This window comes from Camelus ferus, chromosome 8 (assembly GCF_009834535.1).
Source record: "Camelus ferus isolate YT-003-E chromosome 8, BCGSAC_Cfer_1.0, whole genome shotgun sequence".
Classification (NCBI taxonomy): domain Eukaryota; kingdom Metazoa; phylum Chordata; class Mammalia; order Artiodactyla; family Camelidae; genus Camelus; species Camelus ferus.
Window position 1 is genome coordinate 17,900,020 of NC_045703.1, and position 27,628 is coordinate 17,927,647.

The following is a 27,628-nucleotide window of genomic DNA, read 5'->3' on the forward strand; positions in this document are numbered from 1 at the left end:
AATTATCACTGGCCACTTCTAGTGTAAAGTATATTAGATGTAATTCTTCTACACTGGCACTCCTAGATGGCTTTATTAAAATCACATTTTTAAAGACCAGAAAATCAAGAAACAATCCTATTTGAAGAAAGACCATCATGGGACAGACTGTAGAAATTCCTCACGTCTTCTGCAACAATAAAATGAAACACTGCCTAAATTTAGCAAAGACACTACCAACAGGCAGGTATTTTGCAGGCAAGAAAACCTTTTATTTGAAACCACAAATAGTCAGCAGGTGGCCACAACTATCCATGTTTCATTAAAATCACATAAAACCTAGGTACAAAAGCACCACTGATTATTGCTCTAGAAAAACTGCATGAAAAAATTCAAATACGCACAGTAAAAACACCACAGTATGCACAGGACTGAGTATTTAAAGCAAGTGCATGGAAGGCCGAATCAAGTTTACAGACAGCTTCCAATATTAAATTGATATTTATTTTACTCAAGGATGATGGAAATTTCCAAAAAGCATGGCTATGAGAAGATGTCCATCCTTATATATTTTGGTATGGCAACTAGTAGAGTCCTAAAAAAATTAGCATTTACAAAATTCTTGGTAAAAATAGTTTTTAAAAGTTGTCCCAAGAGGTACATAAAATCAACCCCAATTCTCATGACAATTCATTCTCCCTCGTTAGCTACAGATTCAGTTTTCTGTGCCTGCGAAAAAGGGAAAACAAAAAAGATAAAGTTAGTATTAAAACCACCATAAGCCAAAGAAAAGTCCGTCCCACCAACACGCACACTTTTGAGCACCTGGGTTTTAAAAGCAGCTCTGCTACAAAACCTACTTCAACTCTGGGTGGGTGTAAAACACACAAGGCAGGAATATACAACACAAACACTGCTGCGTTTGTTGCTTTCCGCTTTGCAAACTTGCAAACGACCACAGAAGCTGTACCTGCAAAGCTCCTGCAGCTCATCGTGAAAAGAACACCACGCTACTATCTGACTCTACTCACTGCAAACATGCGGAATTTTCTACCGTACCCTTCACTCTCACTGTTTCAATCTGCCCCTTTACTGACAGTGTGCTGGGTGGGGTACCTCTGGAGGCTGAGACATTAACAGTGGAGCGAGAGATGTGTATCTGCAATAACATTACAGGCAATAAAAAGAGACATCATGAACGTGTGCTCGCCGGCTGAAGGACCGAGCAATTTCTTTCGAGACACCGATTCAATCCGTGGGAGGTATGTATGGAAAGTACCTCTTCAGCTTTAGTTTCACCATTTTCAGATGGTGCAGTACCTTCCTTTCCAGCTTCTGGCTTTTCCTCCTTCTTCCCTTTGGCACCTTTGTTGATCTTTGTGCCAGGTTCTCTCTAACAGAGGATCAGAGCACAAGGAAACAGAGCATGTAAGACATGGTGTGCTGTTAGCTGCAATCAGCCAGCCTCTGTCCAAACATGAGGGGAGCATCACCAGGGCCATCACGGTGGCTTTTAGGGGGAAAGGGAGACCCGGTTTTGCTGAGCTTTGAGTGAGTTACGCTGAGGCGCCATGCCAAGGTAACAGGCAGCTTAGAAAATCCACCAGACTTTGCTGTCGGGGAAAACCTGATTCCCCTTGTGCCCGGGTTCAGTGAGCCTCCTGTCTCCCTGGAGTGGGATGAAGTTCTGCTGTGGGGAGAGCAGCAGCGGGGTGGGGGTGGGGGGATGTGGTGAAGCCACGGTGGAACCCAGCCAGAGAAACACTGCCTGTGGGAACCCAGGGCTTATGGACCAAGAAAGCTGAAACAGCCCTGGAAAAGGAAGGCTCAGAGGAAGACACAGTCCTGATTTTAAGACCGAGTTGCAGGAATGAGTTCCACTTCAGCATCACAATACACATTGGTTCAGACAATTCACAGCAAGGGACCATGCTCTAAAGGGCAGAGCACAGGAAAGCCATTTGGGGGTGAATTTTTTTGCTAATTCTGGGTGGCAGGTTCCTCATCTGAAAAACGGGTAGGTAGGGGGACCCGCCTCAGTAGGGCTAACGTGACAGTTTATATAAGAAAAGCAATCAGAACAGGATCTGGCATAGGATAAGGGCCGTATAACTGTTTGCTGGCATCAACTATTTGCTGGTATTAATTATTACACGATTACTATTAGTCATCAGTCTGGCCTCCAAAGACCAGTTATGTGAAGTCAGGAGCCTCTCCCAAGTCCTCCGTCTGCTGGCAGCACTGTCGCCCCGGCCGGGGTTCACCCCTTCTGAGCACTAGGTGAACTGTGTGTCCACGAGGCGGCCGCCAAACCCTGCCTTGGACATGAGGCTTCTGATTTCCTTCACTCTATGGACCAAATGGAAAACACACTCCCAGTAAAGCATAAAACTGTGCTCTATACCTTTTGAGAAAGCCTGGAGCCATGCTAGTTTCCTAGTCGGTACACTGTGCCTGAATCATTCAGTGTGACCTTTCCTCGGATGACTCCGGGATATGGAATCATAATTTATTCTCTGTTGAAAAAGCCAAAGTTGGGGAGGGAGCACCCCTTACCTTCGCAGATGTTTTTCTTGGTTTGGGTTCAGGTTTGGGTGGAGCGGGTTTCTGCAAAGATAAATTACATTATACACAGGCTGAAAAAGACAACAGTCCACCCCGAAAGGAACACAACAAGGCTGCCAAAGACAACAGTCCATTTTGACTACGCTCCTGTTCATTTAAAAGATACTTTGTCCTATTTTCAGCATCAGGTAGCAGCATAAAGATCTCCGCATTTCATAACTATTTTCATCCCGGGTTCTCAAGCTAACGGCAGGTGAGACTGGAAAGCCAGCTCATTATTCCCGGGTCCAGAACAGCTCTCCAGGAACCAGTTTCAGATTCTCTCTCCGATGTCTCTGTACCTCCTTTTATCAGAGCACAGCAGCAAGAGGAATGACTCAGGCCCTCGGCCACAGGACCCGATGAATTGGGTCACACTGGCCTTCCCCACAGTCGAGAAATCCGAGCACCATCAGAGGCTGAGCCCATCCGGGAGTGAAGACTGCTGTCTGGGAAGTATTTCAAAATCAGTTCTGAATCCTTCTACCTGTGATGCAGGTTTCCATTTCTTGTGGCCAAGTGTCTTCCTACTTTCCTCCTCCGAGGCCGGCTGAAGGCGAGAACAGTCTCCTGCCCACCTAGACCCTGGGCTCACTGGTCCCTAAAGCTTGTGATTAAGAACACAATTACAGGGGGGAGGGTATAGCTCAACTGGTAGAGCGCTTGTTTAGCATGCACTGAAGCTCTGGGTTCAATACCCAGTACCTCCACTAAAAAAATAAACAAATATAATTACCTCCCCTACCAAAAGAACACAATTGTAACGACACAATGTCCCCCGTCAGCTCCCAAAGTTTCAGATTTTCTCACAGACCTTCTTAGCCAAAGAGCCCACCAGGCAAGTATTTTTCTCTCGCCTCGTGTGGTTCTCTGCATTCCCAGGAACAGTGCCCACCTGCCCAGGGGCTTCAGGCCTGGCTGCTCCCCAAGATGGGAATGTAGAGATGCGGTTTTCCATAGCTACTTTAGGGCAAATATTGTGCTCATTGAGCTAGGAAAAAAATTTAATGTGCACCTCTCCTGGCACTAGGGAGAAAGGTTTTAAAATAGAAAACACTGGCCAGAGTCCCCCGCTGCGGAGAAAAACACAGACTCCTCCCCAGTGCCTCTAGGTATCTCAGGATCGTAACTGAACCTGAGCCTTTCCATCAAGGGCATAAACTGAAACTGTGGGCAGTTCATTTCCAGAAGATCGGCTGTCAGACATGACCCCTCAAATAAAAAAAGAAAATTGAGCTTGAAAAGTTGGGACTGTTTTTTTTTTTTTTCATCTTCTTCCCACCCTATGTTTGTAGTCTGCTCCCCAAATCTATCAGCTTGCATGGCTCCTCAAGTTTCAGGATTTAAAAAAAAAAATTATTTCAGGTTTTAGTATATTGGATCTACATGCCCTTGCTTTCTCAACTTACAGCAAGTCACTGCCTTTCACATTACTGTCTGTAAGACAGATCTTTCCCCCAAACTCAGCCTGGGTGCTTTGATAGGACAGGAAATGGTGAGATTTTGGAGTCTGTAATCCTGAGGGCTTCTGAGGAGGCTCTGCGTCTGCACTACGGGAAATGATGTCAGTGGAAGGTGCTATATTATTGGTCCCTGGTGCTCGGAAAGGTCTTGTTTTAAAATTTGGTTTTTGACTTACAAGGTCTATCCCCTTAATAGAATGGAATACCATGGCTTTCAAGATGATCTACAGTGACATCTAAAAAAAGTGTTAAAACATCACTTCTGAACCATGGTGAAAAACTACTATTAGACAAGCACACCACCTTTGAGGGGTTTTGGCAGAATGTGGATTAACTGCGTGCACACACAACCACACCTCCTGGGTTGTAATCTTCCTGGTGACTCTGACTTTGCTTCCTTAGGTTGGGACTCACAGGAAACACTGGCTCACCCAACCCAAACCTGGCTATACTTCGGAACCTGGGAGTGTTCCCAGTACCCATTTCTGTTTAGAGTCCCTCCAATGCCAGCCACAGGTGTGGGCTGAGGAGGAAATCCATACTTCCCTGAAGGCTAGAGCGGCTTGCAACTCCTGCGCTATCTAGTATGGAGAGACGTGCCTTCAGTCAGGAGGTCAGGGCCTTTCCCCCAACATCTCAGTGGGCAGCGCAAGTAAATTAACTGAAGTTCTCCACCAGAGAGCCAGGCTGACCTGTCTTGGCAGGGTGAGGACTGGGACGTCAGCAGGGCGGCAGGGAGGAGCAAAGGAGCCCAGCCAGGAGCACAGTGTGGTGAGAAGGGCTGGGGCGCATTCACAGCCAAGGCTTGGCCACACCTGCCCATCCCAGTTTAACGATCTTAACCCTCGTCTCTTCCCTCGTCTCTTCCCTCTTGCCCAGGGAGACCCCAAGTGGCAAAGTAGAAATCATTACTTTTTCAAAGCTTCTCTAGTTCTGAAGTGAGGCTTGAGCGTGTGGATTCAACTTTCAGAACTTTCTGACTCAGGTATGAGTCGTGGAGGGAGAATTCTCATTTCCTTTAGCACATCAGGTGTAGAATGGGAGGCCAGGCCTTTGCCTAACATCCTTCTTTTGTGGCAGAGATCCAACAATATCAAACAACTTCCTAGGCTCTGTGTTCTTGCTAACGGGGCTGGCCACTCTTTTTCTCAGACGCATTCGATCAAGTGAATTGCTTGGCAGTGTTGGTCAAACTTGCGGGAAATGATGACCTGGGTAATTTCCAAAGAAGAAATAAAAAAACCCAAGGGAAATACCACCTTTGTCTTCCTTTTGCTGCTTTGCTCTGGACAGAGAGGATGTGTATTCCTAAGAACTAAAAGCAACGGGTTTCAAATACTCACCGCTGACAACCTGGCAGACCGTCTGGTGGGCTACAAAGGAAATGGAAAAAAATTGTTTTTGGTGATTTACACACAACCAAGTTGATTTTTAAAAACCAATTCTTAACTGTTCCAGGAGGTGTAGAATAAACACTCATTGCATATGAAAAAGAACCCCCAAATTAATTCATACTATCTTACTTTGCTGAAAGAACAGAATCCGAGTCCCGTTACCCTCTCGAGGTGAGCACAGTGAAACATACCCCCCAGTGCCCTGGGCACCGGAATACTTGAGACGAAGCGTCTCTCTAAAGAGGTGGAGGCGCCCTGTTCAAAGAAATGGCCTCTCGCAGTGAAGGGGGTAATGGACAAGGCCAGTAGCAAGGAAGATGCATTTGGGCTCCGACCCAAACCCAAATCTACTTTTGTGATAAAACTGGCAGTAGAGGCACTGAGGTGCTATTCAAGAACCAAATTCCAGTCCAACTCTCATTCCTTACAAATGAAACGAAAGCTTATCAATTAATACAAAAAGAGACTTAGATAATTGTGCAGGAACTGGAACAGCAGGAGTCCGCGTCTTGTCACTATGCTAGAAAGAGAATGACTACAAATCTCAGGCAGTGAACAAGAAAGACTCCCTCTGACCTGTAATGAAATAAACACATTTATTTATCCACTCAGTGCATATGTTTAAATATTTAAACAGAGCTAAAAAGCTCACTAATCTTCTCTTTTAATTTGGAAGTAGACAAATTTAGAGAAACCGTGTAGAGATTGCTATTTTTCAAGGAAATCTTTTTTCCTTCAAGGATGGTGTAAGTTAACAGCAAAGGAGGCTGCAAAGAAAACTTCGAATAGCAGAACTGTTCTAGGCATTTCAAGGGGACAAAAAAAAGCACACAGAATTGATATTTTACTTCTTGCTGCAAAAGATGGCTCCCCGAGGGATTTCACTTTCTAAAAGTACAATTGCCTTTCTTGAAAAGCGTTCCAGCGGTAAATATTCCAAACTTTCTGTTTTTATTCACTGCTCTCTCTAGCAGAAGAGTGTACTGCTTCACATAGAGTAGATAATGCGAGAATACTAGCTGAACTCCAGCTTCTCCTCAATTTGCTGCCCTATGCACTTTGCCTCGTTACAATAGCTTAAATGTTTCAATCTTTTAAGGCGGTCAGCAAAAAATAGTCAGCAGGCATCCGGGCCGCGACTGCAAGGAATCACAGAATTCTCAGGACAGTTCATGTCAGTGGGTCAAGGCCAAAGTGGAAGAAAGAGTTCTTGCCATCTCCACATCTAAGAACCTTCTTGCTGAAAATCGCTGGAGGAAGCCAAAGTTATCTTTCTTTAAACTACAGAAGGAAATGAAGGGCCAGAGCCTTCATGAATAATTTGAACCCTGGGGTCTTGTGGAAAGCTCAGAGCTGGACTTAAGGCCGGCGAGCGGACTGTGCTGAGACCAGGAGATGGTGTGGGAGCAGTGGCGGCTGTGCGCCAGTCATCACACAGGGTAAGAGGGTGGACAGCTGGACACGCGAGGCCCGGGTCCTTGGTCAGAGGCTCCAGGGGACATCACACGGCGTCTGCTGGATGCTCACGGGTGCCTTCCCTCTGGGAGCTAGACTCCAAATCCCGCGATGCTTTTCCCAGGATGGTTAATTGCATGGACTGGGTGTCACCGAAGAAATGGCAACATTATAAGAGAAAACAGGCAGCGCAGGGGTACTTGTGCTTCTTCAAGGTGCTTCCCGAGGGTGGGGGAGCAAAGGAGCATCCTCCAACTGCACGGAACCTCTTCTCTCGCATTTCTGTAGCTTCAGTACCAGCAGGGGCCCCCCATCAACACGGGGGTGGGTGGAGTGTGTAAGCACCAGACTTACAGCAAGTGTACAAGTGAGGCCTCAGGCCACTCCTCCATTACTCTCCAGTTTGGGGCCTGAAAAGGGCCGATATATGTCCATCATCACTCATTATTGCCCCACTATCCACCAACTACTTACTTGTCCTGAGTAAGATCTCACCAAAGCGAAGCCAAATCCTGTGAAAAATTTCCCCACTCCCTCCCTTCCTCTCTAGGTGAACAGGAGAAGAGGCTGAACAGGCAGAGTGAGGTCAGAGGCCCCCGTGAGTTTCCAGGGAGACAGTCCAACCAAAGCACTGCTTTGCAGGACCTGGAAGCTCTTCCCACCCAAAAGACTCACTACCTTTTAAGAATTCAGGTCCAGACCAAGAGTTTCAAAATAAAAAGCTGACGAAATGAATGCAAAAACAGAGTCTGCCTCTCAACGTGGTCTAAACTGACCAGCCTCTGAAAAGCACACCTTTTACTGTAAAATCATTTTATGACTTCCTGCCTAAAATTGATCAGCCCCTCTTTCTGCCCTATTAAAAAAAGACTTTTCTTATATGCTCCTTTTCAGTAACCACCCTAAGAGATTTTCTTTTTCAGTTCAGACAGTGGTGGCCCAGACGAACCTTCACTCACAGTCAGTGGTCCTGGTTATGCACCGAATGTGTTCACTTTCCTGGAAAGTTCCATCAGCTTTCATTAAGCCTTGAGATCTCGAAATGACTGGACTATATTTATTGGATAGAAAATAGACTGGACTGCTCTTTTTTTTTTTTTCCTTTTTCCAACACTAGAGTTTAAAGTTTTCATTTGACACCCAGGCCATTGGACAGAATTACTATGAAAAAAAAGATAATTAAGAATTTCTCTTGATTTGTTGACTGTGAATCCCCAGGAAAAGTGGCCAAAAGAGTAGAATGTCAGGTCACTAAGAGTTCCAGAAACAATGTGAGGGTTTGTTACTGTGGTACACACGTGCTAGGCACAATGGAATTATTCAGTTAGCATTTATTAATTAACTGATGATTCCCTTGGTTGGAGAAAATCACGGTGAAGGCCTTTCTGAAAGACATGGAGCCTTTTATTTTAATGTCTTGGTTGCAAAAGCAACACGGAAGTCTAATCTGGCTATGACAAAATTCCCTGGAAGAGCTGGATACAAATAGAATCACTGGACCCCACTGAATACTGCTTGAAACATACGGGCTATTCCACTGGAATCTGGAAGTGCATTTATTTTTATGAGATTTCTTAATGCTCCTGAGCTTCACCATGTACTTCCAAGCAAAGCCCCAAAGTCAAGCTGCCTTTAACGTTCAAAAACAAATGAAAAGCTGAGTAGAAACTCCCTTCTTTGTAAAACTGGGATGTGGGGAGAGATGCAGCTCAGAGCCTAGACTGGGGAATGGAGAAGATGGAGAAAAGGCATGGGTGACTGGATTTTGGGGATGACCCCAAAAGGGGCATGAGGACAGGGGATTTTGAATCAGAAGACTCAGATGCCTTTCCTGGTTCTGCAGTTTATAAGCTGTGACACCTGGGCAGAGTCATATATCTCTCTGAGAACCTTGTTTCCTTTTGTAAAAATGGGGATAATAACACCTGCCTATCTGTGGACCAAAACAGCGCTCCTCTGATATCAACTAGCTTCTCTCCTTGCTTTAGCAAATATCCAATCATGTTACTGTCTCTCTCCCTCCACCAAAATGGAAGCTCCACGAAGGCAGAGATTTTTGCTTCTTCTGTTCATTGTGGAATCTGCAGAGCCTGATGCATTAAGGTGCCTGTGTATTCATTTATTGCTTTGGTTGGCGCGTCTCTCTGGAAATTGTGAAGGGCTCTCTACCTTCATTCCAGGGTTATTTTAAAGAGCAGATAAAATAATGGATGTGAAAGGGCTTTGTAGACGGTATCTATTCACTGTAGCCCAGGCTGTGCATCCTTAACGACATCACTAGAAAATTCAGTCAATTCAGTGGGGGAAAAATCAATCAATAGACTGTCAGACAGTTCTCACCCCAAAGCACCACTCACTAAGTGACCTTTTCACTTTCAACACTCGTGTTGATGTCCTGAAGACAAATCACAAGTTTTAATCTAGTCTTTGGCTTAAATGACAGGACAAGAGTCTTTTCTAGGGAAGATGTTTGTTAGCAATAACATAATACATATAATCATAAAATATTAAAAATATTGTAAATACATAAATAATACAAATCTTGGGGTGAAAATAATATGCATAAGACAGCTGTATAAGCAAAAAATCTTTTACATATATTCTAACCAGTTTGATCACTTTTAGTGTGGAAGGAAGGGAAAGGCTGTATTTGCTCTCCAAGATCTGCTGTGTGGAATGGTTTTGAGGTTTCCTGACTGACAGATCAATTTAAACAGCAGTTCCTGAGGAGAAACTCAAATGCATTGTGTCCCCATATCTAAAAACATGAAAGTGTATTACACCTAGCCAACTGTCCTATAAATTGTATTTTGTCATTTTCAAGAAAATTCATGCATTTGAATTTTGGTAAGGTGATAGATTTTTTGGTTGGACCTAGCCTTTATTTAGCGACTTGACTTTGGATCACCAACTTCACCTCCCAGACTCTGTGAGACACTGAATACTGGGTCAATGGATGGTGGGGACCTGGCTATAGGTAGTCCTGTTTGTCTTGCTTTTCAATTATTCCTTTATATGAATTCCGTTAGAGAGTTTCCATTCGGCAGAATGAACTTCCTTGTACAACTCTTGCGTAGGGGTTTTGCTATTGTGACAACCTCTGGATTGTTAACACGATACGAATTCCTCAATCACAGAATCTGTAACTTAATATTGTTTCTGTCTCTCTCATGACCCCTTTTAGTTTATGAGGTCAAGGATTAAGCATTGCAGTTTTTTCCACACACTGTAAAGCTCTGTGCAAAAGTGAATAGCTGTCATCACAGTTACCATCTCATTTGCTACTTTTTTTTGGCTCATCTCTTTATAGAAGTTCATGAAGGCCAAACGCAAGCATCTCTTCCAGGTTCCTAGCTTTTTGAAGATTTCTGTAATTAAATAGAGAGTTTCTCTGAATTATTGTCTAACTAATTATCTCAAGCCCTAAGAATTTTCCTGATTTAAAAAAACCCCACAATTTTAATATTTTGACATTTTATGTATCCTTCCCTAGTTTTTGTCTTTAGAGATGACTCCTTTTAGGCAAATATTCAGAACCAGAAGAGTAATTTATAATTCACTCACTGGAGCAGAGAATGTATTGAATCAACAGTCTTTCATCTCCTTGCTGTGAAAGGTGGACTTTGTTCTCCTTGATTAATTTACCTATTATCTCGCTCTTTGCCCAGAAGGAATTCTCAGCATTGTCTTTAACAGACAGCAGCTCCAACCGGTAGAAACATAAACAACATACTAAGTGGAAAATGCCTCATCAGTGCCCCTAACTGAAATCCACCCAGGCTGAGCCAGGCTACACAGCCACATTTTTATCTCTGGTTTATGTACTCTCAACAATCTTGTTGAGAATAGTATTCATTCCAGTGCAGACAATCATAACAATATTAAGAATTCCAGTTAATAATTAAATACAGGATGTCAAAGATACACTTACCTCCTGTTTAGTTACTTTGGATCCATCCTTGCCCTCTGTATTCTCTGGAGACTAGAAAGAAAATATTTTGGTGAATTGTATTTAAACTGGAAGACACATATTAAAGGTCCACATAAGCCAAGATAGTCTGCAGGGAAAAGTAAGTCTGTAAGAGGATATGTTTTTACACACACACAAACACACACATACTGCATTTATCTGCACAACTGCCCTAATTTTAAACCAGGAGCATTGCAAGAACTGACATGAGCCCCCATTCTCAATGTATTTTCCCTCAAAGCAGTTTTCGTTGACCTCTGATGACTCCACCACCAGGGAAAGAACAGGGACCCAGCAGTCAGCGGAAGGGGCGCCTGGGATCCAACCCACGTTCCAGTCACTGTGTTTCTCTAAGATGAGAGCAGGATGCTGGGAAAGCCCATGCCAAGCACAAAAGCCTGTTTTCACCCCAGACTCACTGAGCTTTGATTTCCAGCGTATTTCTCGACACAAATTTATCATGAGTCCTGTTTTCCTACTATCAGTTCAGTCTCTCTCCCACACTCCCAGCCTTGGCAGGACAGCCAAGCGCCCTGTCACTGCAGTTCATTTCTTTCCTGATTTTGATCCATCCTACTCTCCTGACAGCGCAAACCTGATTCCTTTCCAGGCTGCACGCAATGGGGAAAATATACTTAGATTTATGAGACACATCACTCACCCCAGTGTATTTTTATTGGCTAAAGACAATAAACAAGATTAAAACAGTTAAACTGATTAGAAAGTTAAAACTATTTAACACAAGATAGGAAGAGAGTTCCCAGGATGAAAAAATGCAAATAGCGAATTGACACTTGGCGCAAAGTCTGGCGTAGGAAAATAAAATGGCTATGTGGTAATGGCTCATCTGATAAAATGAGAAAAACATTTAAAAGATCTGAAAACCCACTGTTTGGTGGGGCTGGTGACATGGCAAGTTAATATAACATTTTCAAAGAACAACCTGGCAATATGAAAAAGACACATAGTGCTAATCCTATAATGACCCAATAATTCCAGTTTTGCAACCAAGACTCAAAGAAAGACATTTTGTAAAAATATGGCTTCATTTGTACTGTTTCTAACATGAAATAACTGGAAACAACTCATATGATCATTAAATACCAGAGAAATGTTGAAGTAAACGATGTCACTATTAATGCAATGGGATTAAAAATAGGCTACGTGACTACATGGAAAGTCCATCTAAAATAATGCTACATTTCAACACTTAGATTATAAAGTACTATGTAAAACACAGGTCAGCAGTATATCAAGTCTTTAAGAAAGACAAAAGCTTTTCTTCAAAGCACAGGACGTAGGAAACCTTCTCTTCTCCTGTAGGGCTGCCTGTTACCCAGTCTCCAAGTTCATCTCTCTTTACAACCTCCCCCCCATCCATGGAGGTCTCTCCTGTTTTCCTAATCAACCAGCTCTTTCCCCCTCGTCCATGGACGCTTCTCTATCATGAAGGGAAACAGAGCTTCCCTTTCCTGTCCCCACTCTTTCGCACAGGAATGTCTGGTTCACGGATCTTGTGCTGAGTCAGCCAGCGCAGTTGAAGACAGAAAAATCTTATAAAGTCTGAGCATATGAAGACAGTCTCTAGGTGAGCTATTTGGCCTTGTTCATGTCCGCGGCTACAAACTCAACCCTTCTGGCCACAGACCAGACCCGTTGATGTCTAAGCTAAGGTGCTGGGCTCCCATTCATACCTGTCAGGCCACTGGGCAGATTCCATCTGGGGTACCCTCTACCTGGAACTGATAGGCTTTTAAAGACGCAGCATATAGCTATTACTGATGCTAAATGACATTAAAATTTTTTTTAAAAAACTGATGTTAATGACATTATTTTCAATATTCTTCTATGCAGTGGACTAGACAACAATATGACTAAGAAATCACTCTCTAAACACTGACCTAATGTTTGTATTGGATGCAAATGATTGAGAAAGAGAAACTTGGAAAGACTCCACATTTAAAAAAAAAAAAAGTAGGTATAATGGAAAATGTTAATTCCTTTGGATGAATGAACGTCAGACTCGAGATGTGAAGAGATTCAACTCCAACAAAGCTGGTTTCTCTGGAAACCTCTCCACAAGGGCATTTTATGAACAAGGACATCACAGACTGACAGTCAGGGACCACCCAAGTATTTATACAACAGAATACTACTTAGCCATAAAAAATAATAAAATAATGCCATTTGCAGCAACATGGATGGACCTGGAGATTGTCACACTAAATGAAGTAAGCTAGAAAGAGAAAGAAAAATACCATATGATATCACTTACATGTGGAATCTACAAAAAAAAAAAAAAAAAAGACACAAATGAACTTATTTACAAAATAGAAACAGACTCACAGACATAGAAAACAAATTTATGGTTATCAGAGAGGAAAGGGGGTGGGAAGGGATAAATTGGGAGTTTGGGATTTGCAGATACTAACTACTATATATAAAATAGATAAAAAACAAGTTTATTCTGTATAGCACAGGGAACTATATTCAATATCTTGTAGTAACCTACAATGAAAAATAATATGAAGAGAAATATATATGTATATGTGACTGAGCCATTATGCTGTACACTATAAACTGACACACACAGTGAAGTATAAACTATACTTCAATTAAAAAATAAAATCAAATTTAAAAAGTCATTAGAAAAAATCCAAATACATTAATAATCATAATATACCTAAACAAATTATACTTATATATTATAATATCAAATAACAGAAGGAACAGAAAAATACATGTATATGATTCCACTTTTACAAATTTTAAAACATGCACAGATCGGTATTAGGGATTTATATATGACATACACATCATAAATGTATAAAATCATGAACTCGAAGGCTACATGCAAATTCACAACAGTAGCTATCTCCAGGGAGGCTGGGAAAGGAACCAAGGGGGTGTTTTGAATTTGAATTTTATTTGTAAAAGCTGTAACACTTTATTTTTTGAAAGATCTTAAGCAAATATGATAAAAAATGTTCAAATGTGTGAATTCTGGGTAAGTAAGTATGTTATATCATTCCCTGGAGTTTTCTGTATTTAAATCCCCCCCAAATATTACCATTATTAAGGAGTGGGGTACTAGACACAGAGCCCTGATAAGCAGCAAGCACCACATTTGCTCCCAACACAAGTTCCACAATGATTAGTGTCTGCTGCGTGTCATAAATGGCTTGTAAGTCTGGTTCATACACCGCCCCTTCCTTTTCTGTTCCAGAGAGGTGGCTCACAATTGCCTCGTTGGTGCTGATGTGAAGGCACTGGAGTTGGGCAAGACAGGAGCACCACAGAAGCCAAGAGCACCACAATCACTAATTCAGGACTGTCCCTCCCGAGCGAGTGTGGGAGGAGAGGTGTGCAGAGAAAGCGAGGATTCCTTCTGCAGTGGACCAACTGCCCTGTCTCCATTCTTCCTTTACACAAGGATGCCTGGGTCCTGCATCTGAGGACACTAAAATGCACTGAAGGGGACACCACTGTCTTTCCTTAAGACTAAAACAGGACCAGCTGTCTTCATCAGGGACCAAGAAAAGACATTTTGGAATGTTTATTCTCTGGACCATCCACAGGAATCAACAGGAAAACTTAACCAACTGCTGAGTTTCTCCCTCAATAAAACCCTACAGAGTGGCTCTTCTGGGGGTCATGAGCCCAGTTCTCCCTCCCCAAACCCAGGAAGCTATCGGAGATGAGAAAACCCGATGCCCTTCAACCGTCACTTGGGAGCAGCTCCTGATGACCTTAGCCTCTGGATTAGAAAGAGGAAAATACTGAGAATGGGGCAGCAGGCTGGAAAGCGTAGGGCTAGTACCCCTGGTGTCATGTTTCTCAGCCACAAGAGGAGGAGGAGGTGGGTTCGGGTCTCTCAGCAAGGAGTGCTAGACCTTCTATTAAAGTCCCAATAAGTTTTTACTGGTATATGTAAGCTCTTAGAGCTTTACTTCTAAGATTTAAAGTGACAAGGGCTACTGCTTTACAACTTAAGTGAATTACTAGAGAGCCTAGAGTATGTCTGAAATTCATGTAACCATTTGCTAGCAGTCATAGAACAAATGCAGTCTCAACTTCTGGATTATCCATGCTGATGCAGGAAAAGCTGGGAATAGATGGAACACTGCAAATAAACCAGTGTTTATTTTGACTTTGAGGTGATTTTTCTCTAATTTGCTGGCTAGTATTTAAAAATTATTATTATTTTTCTTTAAAATTTCTATTAAAATTCATTTCTGGAGAAGAAAAAAAGCACTCCAATAGTGAGCTGGTTAGCAGTGGAAAATCATCCCAGGACAAAAAAATCCAAATAACCCATCCAGAGAAAGACTAGAATGTGTTTTTCTAACTAACTCTTCACTCTTCTGCTAAAATTTACACATAATTCAACTACTTGATTAATGCAAGATTAATTTCCCTCCACAAATGGGGGCATTGACCATGAAATTCTTAGGAAGTTTTCCAAATAACAGGTACTTCCCTCAAATTCAAGTATGTGACACATGAAAACAGACGCTGAAAATTTTATTCAAAGCCACAAGGACCATTATTTAACATCAGCATGACTGTTTTTCATTCATCCCATAGGTGTATGATTGGGACCCTCCCATACTCCTTTGCTTTTTAAAATGATCCTTAAAAATCTAATATTTATGATTGAGAGATCACATGCAGAGGATTAAGAATCAAACCGACGTTAAACTTCTTTGCTACTTCCTCCCTTGCTTGGAGACACTAATTTCACCAACTTCTGTAAACCCAAATTGCTTATTTATTAAGGTCACGAGGCTGGTATGTCTTCCCAAAATAAAATTTTGTTGTTTAAGATTAAAGTACCCGAGTAAGAACTCTGCTTGAAAAGCCTTTGGATGAACTGAAATAAACAGCAACTCTCTTTTCTGAGGGTACTTTCAGGGAGAATATCTCACATCGTATTCAGTTATGAAAGAGAACTCAAAGCAAGGAAAAAGCCGTGCTCAGGTATGTCCTGTGGCATTTCCTTAGTATACGTAACCATAATTTTATAATGGAAGTATATCATTAATATGAAAGAATTTTAAATATTTCACACATCTCTTTGGTCTGAGTTGCCTCTTTGGTGAGAGGTAACCTCTTCCCACATGTTGTGTGGATGGATGGGACCTGGGATCATGGAGGAAATTCCTGGCTGGGATCTGACACCTGATTCCAGTCCAGCTCAAACCTCCTGTCCCTGAGCCTCAGTTTCTTCATGAGAAAAACTAAGAGGATGGACCTGAAGATCTCCCTCGCCTGACTTACTCAGATGCTCGGATACTTACTAATCACACCGTGTATGTGATAGGAGTGCCAGGTACTGGGGTCTTGGAGAAGGACAAGAGACCCAGAGGAACATTCATCACCTTAGTAAACATGGATACTCTACTGCACTAATGTGCAAGGCGATGATCTAAATGAGTCCATCCTCAGCACAATCCTGTGATGTTGGTAAACAGCATCATGTCCACTTTACAAGTGAGGAATGGAAGCCAGAGAGGTTAAGTAACTTGCCCGAGATGACTCAGCTGGTAATCTTGTTGGGACGTGGAAGAGCTGGGATTCAGACTGAGGTAGGCTGGCTCAGAGTGCATCTTCTCATCCCCCGCACCACTCGAAGTGCTTTCTACTAGCTTTCTGAATTTCAAACCTGGTTGCAGATCTGGGATGCTAGCAGAGCAAAGGGCTTCCAGTGTGGGAAATATGTTAATCTGCAGACCTAGCCAAGCAGCACATGATATGCAATGAAGTGTTTCCTAGTTCCCCTCATTTGTGAGCCTCTTGGGATGATAGGAAACAATTTTCCATTAAAAATACTACATGTTAATGGAAAAGAATCTGAAGAAATATATATATACAGATATATAAAAACTTCTAGTAAATGATATATATAAATATATATCAGAGATTTTATATATATATATATATATGACTGAATAGCTTTGCTGAATATATGAAACTAACAATGTAAGTCAACTATACTTCAGTAAAAGATAAAATTAAAAAAAAATACATGTGGAGGTGCACATAAATCCACTACTCTGGGTTTTTAAATGGTTACGTAAACAAACACAAGTCCTTTTATCTCACTATTAAAAGTAAAGACAAAACATCAAATCATTTCTATCATTTTTATGGCACTTTACATTTCTCTATATACTTTCACACTGTTGCTGTATTTGATCCTCTCAACAGCACTGAGATACCCAGGGCCAGTCTTAATGTTCCCATTTTACAGATGAAGAATAGAGGTTCAAAGAGGTCAAGTGACTTTCCTCAAAGTAAAGAGTGGTGGAGACAACACTAGACCCCAGTCTCCCAACTTTTACACCAGGACTTTCCCAGGGATGTTATCCAGATGGTTATTTTATTTATTTGCCTATCTGCCCAGACAGGAGTTAACTTCCAGTAAATGGTTAACAGTTATGATGTTCCTTACATTTTTGCAAAACGAATCAGCTGGCTCTGATGTGATGGACATGTAACAACCAAAGAGGGAATAGTAACAAAACCTCTCAGGGTCAGCTTTGTACTTATCTTTGTATGGGGTCAAAGTAGTAAAGATATAATTTAAAAATAATATCCCTTTGTACCTTTTACAAACTTTTGTAATTAAACATCAATTCATTGGTAATCCAGAACTCTGAAATAAAAATCTATCCAGTCCCAGCTATGAGGCTTTTAGTCTTATCTGATGAGTTCCAAAAACAAAAGCACCTCAGTTTTTAAATCCAATGCCTATGCAATGGTGGCTGAGTACCTTATAACCTCTCAGTATATTGTATAATATGCAGATGTGTTTACACATTCATGGTCACAAGGGAACATCCCTATTATTTAAAATATAACAAATTAACAAAGATAACATACCTTGGAAATAGTCAATCCAGCATTTCATGGTGGAATCTGAGAAAATGTGAAGTTTCAGACTCTCAGTACTCAAAGATATCAATGCTTGGGTGAGGAAACTTCACATATAGACCATGCACGTAACCAGACAGTCCAGCAGGGGCTGAAATACCCAGAAGGCTTAGCCATGATGTCCCTCTTTTCAAAGCCAGAAGCCTGGATCCTGAGGGCGGCATGAGGGCGGCTGGTTGGGTAACTTTCTATGACTGGCACCCAGAAGCAATGGTCTCAGCATATGTCTTAATACACACAACATTTTCAACAGACGAACACTCACATATTTAGCTAACTCTTGAATCTTCTTTGTTTCATTCATCAGGCACCTTTATTTAAATACAAATACAAGAGGTTATTAGAAATAATCATGTATGGGAAGTACTGTGGTGTCAAGGTTAGGAGAAAAATGCTTGAATAAGAGGGCTGAGTTGGAGTTCTTGGTTCTATCTCTTCCCAGCTGTGTGACCCAGAGGAAATTCCTTCATCTCCCTAAGTAACAGGCTTCTGGAGGTGGACGGACTCAGCTAACGGAGCCAGACACGGGGACTGAACTCCCAACTGGGCCTCTCCGTGCCACAATGTCGGTGCAAAGAGCCCACACCTTACTGGGTGCTTGGAGGCTCCAGTTCATTAATGCAAAGTGCTTGGAACACTGCCTGAGTCATAGAAAGCCACCGAAATGTTATTTATTGTGGCTGTCAGTATCATGCTCTGTGAGATGAGGACAGCCTCACAGAACTGCTACGAGAATAAAATGAAATAATATGAAATTACACCAAAATACTTCCCACACAGGTTTCTCTCTAATAACTTCACAGATTTTTATTTCAATGATGGTGTCTAATGACTATAAAGCACAAAGCCCAGGTGGGGTACATCCAGGCTTTCAATAAATGGTAGCCATTTACATATTAATGGTAACAAATATTTTTATACGTTGTGACTTATATGTTTCTCTTATAATACATTTTGGAACCAATCTGGAGATTTAAAAGTGTCTCTCTTTCCCTACTTCTGAAGAGGCATATCATTTGCTTTATAGGACTGAACATGCATTTGCTTTGGGCATATCTAAATGGCCTTGTTGCTGGACATGCCCACAGGATGTAAGTAGACTGGACAATAAATACCTTAATCAGGAACCAATACATGATTTGACTCAACTCTTCTAAGAAGGCAGTGAAATGTACAATAAATAAGCAGCCAGTGGGAAAAATAATTCAACATTTTGATTTGGTTTGTTATCTTCAACACTGATTTTTAAATTACTCAGGAGACTAACATCAGACTTCAACATATCAGGTACAGTGAAAGCAGACAGCTTCAGTGGTGTTTATCTCAGTCACCATTTCCAAACTGCACCCTGCAGGAAAGTGGAATATATTTAACTTTGGTTGTAAACAAAGGCACTGTTTTTAGGAGAAAAATATAGGAAAAGAGAATCCCTTGATAACTGATTTGCCAAGGGAGTTTGAATGTTAGATAGTGATATTTTTAAGCATAATTTTTTTCCGTGAGAAAAATCAACCATGTAAGAATGCTCCGGATTAAAGGTTATGTTCTTACAAAAACAACATTGTTATTTGGTTGTTGAACATCTACTCCTATAATTGCAGTAAATTAGACATACAAGGTGTGATCTGCTTGGTCCTTATCCACTGTGTGTGCTGTCTGTCCCATAAAGTGGAAGCTTGGCTTATTATGAATCTATTATTTCACTGCAGCTTTCTTAATAATTAAAAGTATCAGCATCGCAGTAATGGACATCCGTTGACAGTTTCACACATGCCAGGCCCTGCGCTAAGAACTTTGTATTCACTATCTCACTTAATTTCTCCAACCACCCAATGAGGTAGAACATATTTTTATCTAGATTTTTCAGTTAAGGAAACTGAGTCTCAAAGAATTAGGAACTTAGAAGCTTAGGGAGCAGTTAAGTAACCTGCCCTAAATCATAACGCCAGTAAACAGTAAAACCAGATCATGTATGACCACCTCCCCAGCAAGGATATGAGATAACTCAAATTACTACTTTCTTCCCTTGAAAACAATTCACTCATGCACTTGTTCAACAAATAGTTACAGTACTTGTGCTAGGTGCTATGCGGGATTAACAAAAGATCATCAAAGACTTCATGGTCAAGTGGGATTAGAAGGATTACCAAATTGATTCAAAATTGGGTAATCAATCGAGTAATATGTGTCAATTTAGGAACATGGGACCAGACAAGCACCTTGTAAACACAAGAGGACGGTTAAAAGAAAAGCAGCGGGACCAAGAAGTCACTGAATATTTACTAATGACGGAGGGCAGCTACCGTACACAATCTAACCCCAACTGCTGTAACAGGCTTCCTTCTATTCCAAAGAAAGCAAGACTTCACAGAGTATCTTTTTTAAATTGAAAAAAAAAATTTTTTATTGAAGTATAGTCAGTTTACAATGTTGTGTCAATTTCTGGTGTGCAGCCAGATTATCTTTACTAGCAAACTAGCAACTATCCTCTCAAGACTAAAATAAAAAAAGTTATAACCCCCCAACCATTTTCAACCAAATAACTTTTGTCAGTGTTTTTCCTTTGGACATGCAGTCTGGCCAAACTTTTGAATGCTCAGAGCTCACAGTTTTTCTTGTGGCTCATTATCACTTTTTGCCATGGATTTCTGAATATGGCCATATATGCATGACCTACCCCATCAGACTGAAAGATCCTTAACTATAAGGGCAGTTACTCATTCACTTCACAAAGAGTTGGAAAAAAAAAAATTCACTTCCTTTCCCAAGGTGATGGTGCTCTACATAAAGGTGATGCTTGATAAATGTTTATCTAATGTGAAGTGAGTGAATGAAGAAGTAAAACGTACAACCCTGCCATCTTGGAGCCTTTACTCAAATACAGGTTTTATATCAATATTAACTCAATTAAACTCAGCAAGTAGTTATGGATGACATACCACATGTCAGGCCCTTTCACATTCACACTGGGTAACTCAATTTGGCTAAGAAGGCAAATCTCTCTGAACTGACTTATAAATTAAACTCAATCCCTATCAAAATCATGGCAGGCATGTTATGAAAATTTACAAGCTGATTTTAAAATTTACATGGAAGTGCATAGGTTGGACTAGCTAAAACAATTTTGAAAAAGAAGAACAAAGTGGGGGAACTGATGTTACCAGTACCAAATCTTACTATAAAACCACACTAATCAAGATAAATGTGGAACTGACATATGGAGAAACATACTGACAATGGAACACAACTTTGAGCACAGAAATCAAACCTTTACATTTATGATGAATTGATTTTGATAAAGGTGCCTAGGCAATTCTGGGGGAAAAGGATGGTCTTTTCAGCAGTTGGTGTTGGGACAAGTAGATATCTACATGCACCAAAAAAAAAAAAAAAAAAAAAAAAGAAAAATTGAAACCCTTATCTCAAACTATACACAAATTGAACTCAAAATGGATCAGAGACCGTATAGATGAGCTAAAACTGTAAAACTTCTAGGAGAAAATGTCTGTGACCTTAGATTAGGCAAAGATTTATTAGATATGACACTAAATGGATTTCATCGAAATTTAAAAACTTCTATTCTTCAAAAGACAACTAGACAAATTTTTAAGAAGCCAAGATTTGGAAGAAAGGATCTACAAATTGTGTATCTGATAAAGGACTTGTATCCAGAATATATAAAGAACTCTTACAACTTAATAATAAAACAAACAATTCGATTTAAAAATGGGCAAAATATCTGAACAGACATTGCACATAAGATATCCATTATGCAAGTAAACACATGAAAAGATACTCAGTGTCATTAGTTATTACGGAAATGTAAATTAAGTTAATCAGAAGGGTATAAGCAAAAAAACCTGACAATGCCAGCTATGAGCACTGAAGTGGAGAAACAGAAACCCTCATGCACCGTTGGATGGTACAATTACTTTGGAAAGCAGTCTGGAAGTTTCTTAAAACATTAAAGCTAGACTTCCATACCACCTGCTAGTTCTGCCCTTAGGAAACTTCCCAAGAGAAATGAAAATATGTCTAGGTAAAGACTTATATACAAATATTCATGACAGCATTATTTATAATAACCCCAAACCAAAACAATCCAAATGTCCATCAACTTATGAAAGGATAAACAAAAAGTCAAATATCCATACAATGGGCTATCATTGGGCAATAATAAAGAATGAGGTACTGATACATGCTACAACATGGACAGACCTCAAAAACATTATACTGAATGAAAGAAACCAGACACAACAGACTATATACATTGTTTGATTCCTTTTACATAAAATTGCCAGAAGAAAAGCAAATCTATAGAGACAGTAGATTAGTGGTTGCCCGGGACTAGGGTGAAGTAGGGATTGGATACAAAACAATGAGAGAGACCTTTTTGGATTGATGGAAATGGTTTAAAACTGGATGGCAGTAATCTTACACAACTATGAATTCATTAAAAGTTGTTGATTTGTGTGCTTTGAATAGATGAATGGATTTTACGGTAAGTACGTCATACCTCAAATCACACCCCTTTCCACACTGAGAGCTGCTGAAGTGTCAGTGACACTTCGCACTGGGCAGTGATACTTACAATTTTTTTTTTAAACAGACTGGTTTCAAAAATTCACATCTCATTATTTTTAATAACATACATTTCATTGATTTCTAGTAAAACTAAACATTTTCATCTACTGGGTCTGTTATTTTCTTAAAAGGATATACATCTTTCCCATAAGGACATGTGAGACTATTTATCTTTTTAAAACAGCAACTTTTTTTTCCCGTGATACGTGGTACAAAAATTTTCCCCAGTTTTTTGTAAGTTTTAATATTTTGTTAACAAGTTTTTTTTTTTTCCTTTGCCATATTGGCATATTCATTTTCATGTAGTCAAATTTATCTGCACTTTCATTTACAAAGTCTGACTCTGGTGTTATAAGATGTGATATTCTTTTGAAAGATTAATCAGAAACCTTGGGTATTGTTAGTTAAGCATCCCGTGGGTCTAAGCCAGCACTTCTGGGCCTTTTCATTTTATGAAAGGAGGTAAAACGTCACTTCAAACCTCAAAGCTAGAGGCAGACAGACTTCTCTTCCTTAAACCTTTATTTTAAGCGTAAAGAGGCACTAGTGTTTACATCCCAGATCCCTGGAAAACTGCCTCATTAGGGAATTTCTGATGTGATACACTAGGCATTTCCAATAGTTCTCATGACGAGGGACTGGAAAAATGAAAAGAAAAATGGCAAAATGTGTTTGCTGTGGCTCACCATGCCAGAACCGTGGCTCAGGCCTCGTTGGCTGAAGCATGTCTGCAGAACATCCCAGATCACCATGTAACAACGTGACCACTGCAGGCATTCGTGGAGGTCTGACCAGAGCAGTCTAGAACTCAGTCACTCTCTGCCCCACTACCATCTGAGTCCGTGAACTTTATCATTTTCCCTGATGCTTCCCTCACTATTAATGGGTGGTGACCCATTACCCATTAGGTAATAAACACAGGAAACTCAAATTTACTTAAATCTCACCAACTCAACTGCTGAGTAATATACTGCTTCAAAAACACTACCGCAGTTATAAAAACGATTTGGTGTAGTGTCGCTGATTATCACACAAGAAGATGTGGACAAAACTCACAAAGACATGATTAAGAAATATCCAAAGATGATTTTACATCAATGTGGATACTGTGGGCTTTAAGTTGCATCCCTGAGGCCTGGTCATGTTCAAGTACAATCAGAAGAGGCATTCAAATGCCTGAAAACAGAAAATGACTCTTTTTCTCTTTGTGTATTTGAGTTCCACCCACACTTTCAAGATTGGCCCCAATTTAATCTTTCCTGATCTATCCTACAGCTTGTTTAGAATCTATACTGTATATTCTGGGACATACATACAGGCATAGTATTTTTTCAAACACTAAACACATCTCTTTATTACAGAAAAATTTAAACACAACACTAAAGTATACATAATAATCCCCTATTATTCAGCTTAAACAATAACCAACATTTTGCCAATCTTGCTAATTCTTCTTCCCGCTCCTCTTTTGCTGGAGTATGAGAAAGTAAATGCCAGGAACTGTATTATTTTTACCAGGAAATAGTTCAGTGTGCATCTCTAACAAGAAATGGCACTTTAGAGAACATAGCACAATGCCATTATCTGTGAAAGGTAATGAAATCCTCTAGTGCTGATTATATTCATATATATACATACTTCATACTCAGTTCATATTTGGGTTTCCCAAATGGCCTCAAAAATGCCTTTTTATCTATGGCTCCATACAGGCTTAATATTATTCAACTGTTTTCTGCCTGCTAGTCTTAGCCCTCACTGAATTAAACAGAAGCTCCCGGAGAGGAAACCTGGTATTCCTATGGCATGAAAGCAGTACTAGGACTCCAGATCATTTTATTGACTTCATGAGTGCTGTGTCTTACTCTGCAGTACCAAGAGCAGTTCTATTTTTGTAGGGACTTACCTGCTAAAAGGAAACAAAACAAAACAAAACCAAAAAACAAAACCAAAGCAATGCTCCATTGACTGAAGACAACTGAAGACCTCTCTTGTGCTGGGATTGGGCATCCTTGATCCAGGGATTGGAGGAGACCAGGGTGTGGCCCTGCCCTTTCTCTGGGCCTTGTCCTAGGGGCCTGCCTCCTGGTGCCTCCTGGGGGCTTGTGGGATCAGCAAATAGGTGATCCCTAAGGCATCTCAGCTCTGCAATGCCCAGAGTGTGCATGCATGTGTTCACATGTAAAGAAACCACCTTCCCCTCAGAGGGAAGGGGCCTGGGGTGCTGGCTTTGCCCTGGATGGGGGGCAGGGGGAGGTAACCCCTTCCTGGGGCTGTAGAGCAGGTTCCCTCCCTGGTGCTGCTACTTGCAGATCTTAGAGGAAATAAAAAGGGAAGTGAGAGAAAAAACAAAAACAAAAACAAACAGTGCCTCAAGTGTGTTCATTAAATAACGTTTCTTGATTTCTGGGAAAAGTTGAAAAAAGGAGCCAAGATGGTACAAAAGTATTGTGAAGGGGCACTTTGAAAACTTACAATGTAGAACAGGCAGTCCTCTAGTCAAGAAAAATATTATAGAATAGCATGTAAATGCCTTGGCAGATACCCAAGCTTCACAGATCTCAAAGAGCAGCACACAGATTGTCTCCAGTTCTTTTCTTTGCATCTAGGCAAGATTTACCTAGTGACTATGGCTCCCTACCTAAGTCCCAGTGAACTCCAGGGTTCCATGAGGCGGTTCCAAGGTTTGACCGGTAGATGGGATGGCCATGGTAGCCATGTTTAATTTGTGGCTGCTCCTGGCCAGGCATGAGCCCAGGTCTCTGGGCCACAGGTATAAATGAAAAACCTTTCTGTTTTAAGGAGAGGCTTCCCAACTCTGAAGGACACTCTGATGTCCTGATGGATGACACCCAGGTGCCTGTACGCAGGTCTGCCCCTAGTCCAGGATGCCTAGCTAGCTTCCTCATGGGGGCTCCCTGCCTTCCAGGAAAATAAAACAATAATCAGAAGTTCCTCTATTGCTCTTCTTGTCTTCTCTTCTGTTTCCTTAAGAGAGGTGGGCAGTAAGGAAAAGTAAGAGTGATGATTTCGCCAACTCTGACCCTTGAACGAGGCTTCCAGCACATCAGGATCCATTATAATAATCGTACTTACTTATAATAAACTTACTGTCTAAATTTGTTAATAATTCCCAGCAAAGGAGATAGCACCAACTCACTCTGTAACCCATTTGATGACTCTACTAGGATTCCCAATTCATTAAACCTCAGTTAAAATGCTAAAAATGGTGGCATCATTCTAATATCATCATGCTAATACAATGGGGCTGGAAAAGCAATACTTTCATAAAAATCAAGTTTAAATAATGAATCTAAAATATTAGTGCTCTTAACACCCTATCCATCTTCTTAGGCTGGGAGTCTCTTTGGATTTCAAAGTCCTCTTGACCCACCGACCACTAAAAGAAGAGAATGAGTAAATAATGTTTGAAAGTAAGGCCTCTGGACCTATAGCATCTAATTAAATCTTTGATACTAGCTATTGGTTGGTGAGACCATTGGATAATTCGTGTCTCCAAGCCTGAGTCAATGGCAATAACACCTGTCAAGGTGTTCTGAGGATTGAGACGTTGAGTCAAACTCTGCCCACAATATTACACATATAGTATGTGCACAATAAACTCTAAATTTTTTAAAAAAAAATTTTATTACTATGTTTTTAAAAAATAGAGGAGACAAGTTTCCACCAAATTCTTAGTAAAGACAGATAAAAAGGGAAAAGCTATCTTTTTAAAGCTTCAAAATATTTTTAAAAATATAATGCATTCACTGATACACACCATACCACCATCTTTAACAAATAAAGCTGAATATTATTTGCAATTTTGCTTCACATTTAATATCCTCACTGGTGAACACTGTTGGAAACACGAGGGCAGGCCGTGGGGAGGGTGCAAAGCATTTTCTTAGAAACAGCTGCCACACCGCGGTTTCCTTCAGGTGGAGGAAAGCCTTCCCTCCCCTTCCTGGGTCAATAAGTCGCAGCCGGACTCCGAGGGAAACATGCGTCCGGCGCGAGTTACTTCGTGTCCGGGGCCTGCGCGCAAGGGGACATAATAGTGCGCAAGGGGACATAATAGTGCGCAAGGGGACATAACAGTCAGCAAGGAGCTCAAGATGAGACTAAAATGACCCCAGTTCCCTCTACGCACCGAGGGGCGGGGGTAAGCGGACCCCGCCTGCGGGACAGAGTGAGGGTTTGGGTCGCCGGTAGGACCCGGAGGCCCCCGCCCTTTGCAGCCACAGAGCGCGCGCCCCTGGCGACGTCCCGTCCTGCGTGCAGCCAACTCCGCCGCTCGCGCCGCCAACTGCGGGCAGGTCTCTGCCGCTCTGGGCCCCGCCTGCGCCGTCCCCAGCCCTGAGTGACACCGGAGTTGGTACATACGGGTCTGCAGCGCAGGCGAGCAGCAGGGTGAGCGCTATTTTAAACATGGCTTTCCCTCTCCCGTAGCCTCAGAGCCATCGCGGCGTACCCAGCGTGGGCATGGCCCACATGGGAATGGCCCCGACATCTGCCCGACTTACTGGACTGATTTTCCACCTCACTAAACGGGGACTTGTTTTCTCCTCCTCTGGTTGCTTTTCCTCCACACTAACCACAACCTGGCAGTTTGTATAGGAAACTCCCCTCTTGGAAGGGGGAATGAAAAGCGATTTTGCTTCTCGTTGTAGGAAGAGGAGACCATTCCGGCTAGAATGAGTTCAAAAGAAAGTAACATTCAGAGATCGATGAGCACGGCAGGAGGGACGCGGGGAGGGAGCAATGTCTGCAACAGGCATCTGAAAACAAGCGCAAAGAGATTCGCAATCCCCGAGTTTCTAATGAGTGCATTCCGCGCAATCCGTTGCAATGACAAGATTTAATGTTGGCACAATTTGAAGGCCTTGGAAATCTGTTTTGGTAAGACTTACCTTTCTCTTCGGCATAATGACTATGTTCGTGCAGCTAAAAAGTAAAGCAACCGGCTGGAACTGCTGGCACCGCCGCTGGATGCTGCCGCCGCCGCAGCTGCTCACGCGCAGGGCACGGCGTAGCCCGGCCTCCCGGACCTGAACCTTGGCGGCTCCCTCCCGGGGCCCTCTACTCGCTCTCCTCCCCGCTCCTCCAATGAGGAGCTCCGGCAGCCGGCCGCGAGGCCCCATTGGCTGCGGCAGCGTTCTAAATTCCACGCGGGCACGCCTACCTCCGCGCGCACGGTACGCTCTGTTGTAGTTTCCACTTCACCGAAAAAATCTGCCTGGCGA

The 27,628-nt window shown here is 41.7% G+C and overlaps 1 protein-coding gene across 4 annotated transcripts; it reads right to left on the minus strand.

Moving 5' to 3' along the window:
• Positions 1-227: 227 nt before the first annotated feature.
• On the minus strand, positions 228-27,541 carry HMGN3 (high mobility group nucleosomal binding domain 3). 4 transcript variants are annotated; one of them, XM_014557093.2, is made up of 7 exons: positions 27,296-27,541; positions 10,827-10,877; positions 5,390-5,419; positions 2,536-2,586; positions 1,259-1,372; positions 1,039-1,138; positions 228-708 (listed from the first exon to the last, which is right to left on the minus strand). In XM_014557093.2, exons 1-7 carry the CDS (start codon positions 27,524-27,526, stop codon positions 695-697), a joined length of 591 nt encoding a protein of 196 aa, XP_014412579.2. In that variant the 5' UTR covers positions 27,527-27,541; the 3' UTR covers positions 228-694. The 4 variants fall into 4 exon arrangements, with proteins under 4 accessions (XP_014412579.2, XP_006182154.2, XP_006182153.2 ...); XM_006182092.3 differs by lacking the exon at positions 1,039-1,138 and having other exon boundaries at positions 1,300-1,372; XM_006182091.3 differs by lacking the exon at positions 1,039-1,138.
• Between the last annotated feature and the right edge of the window lie 87 nt (positions 27,542-27,628).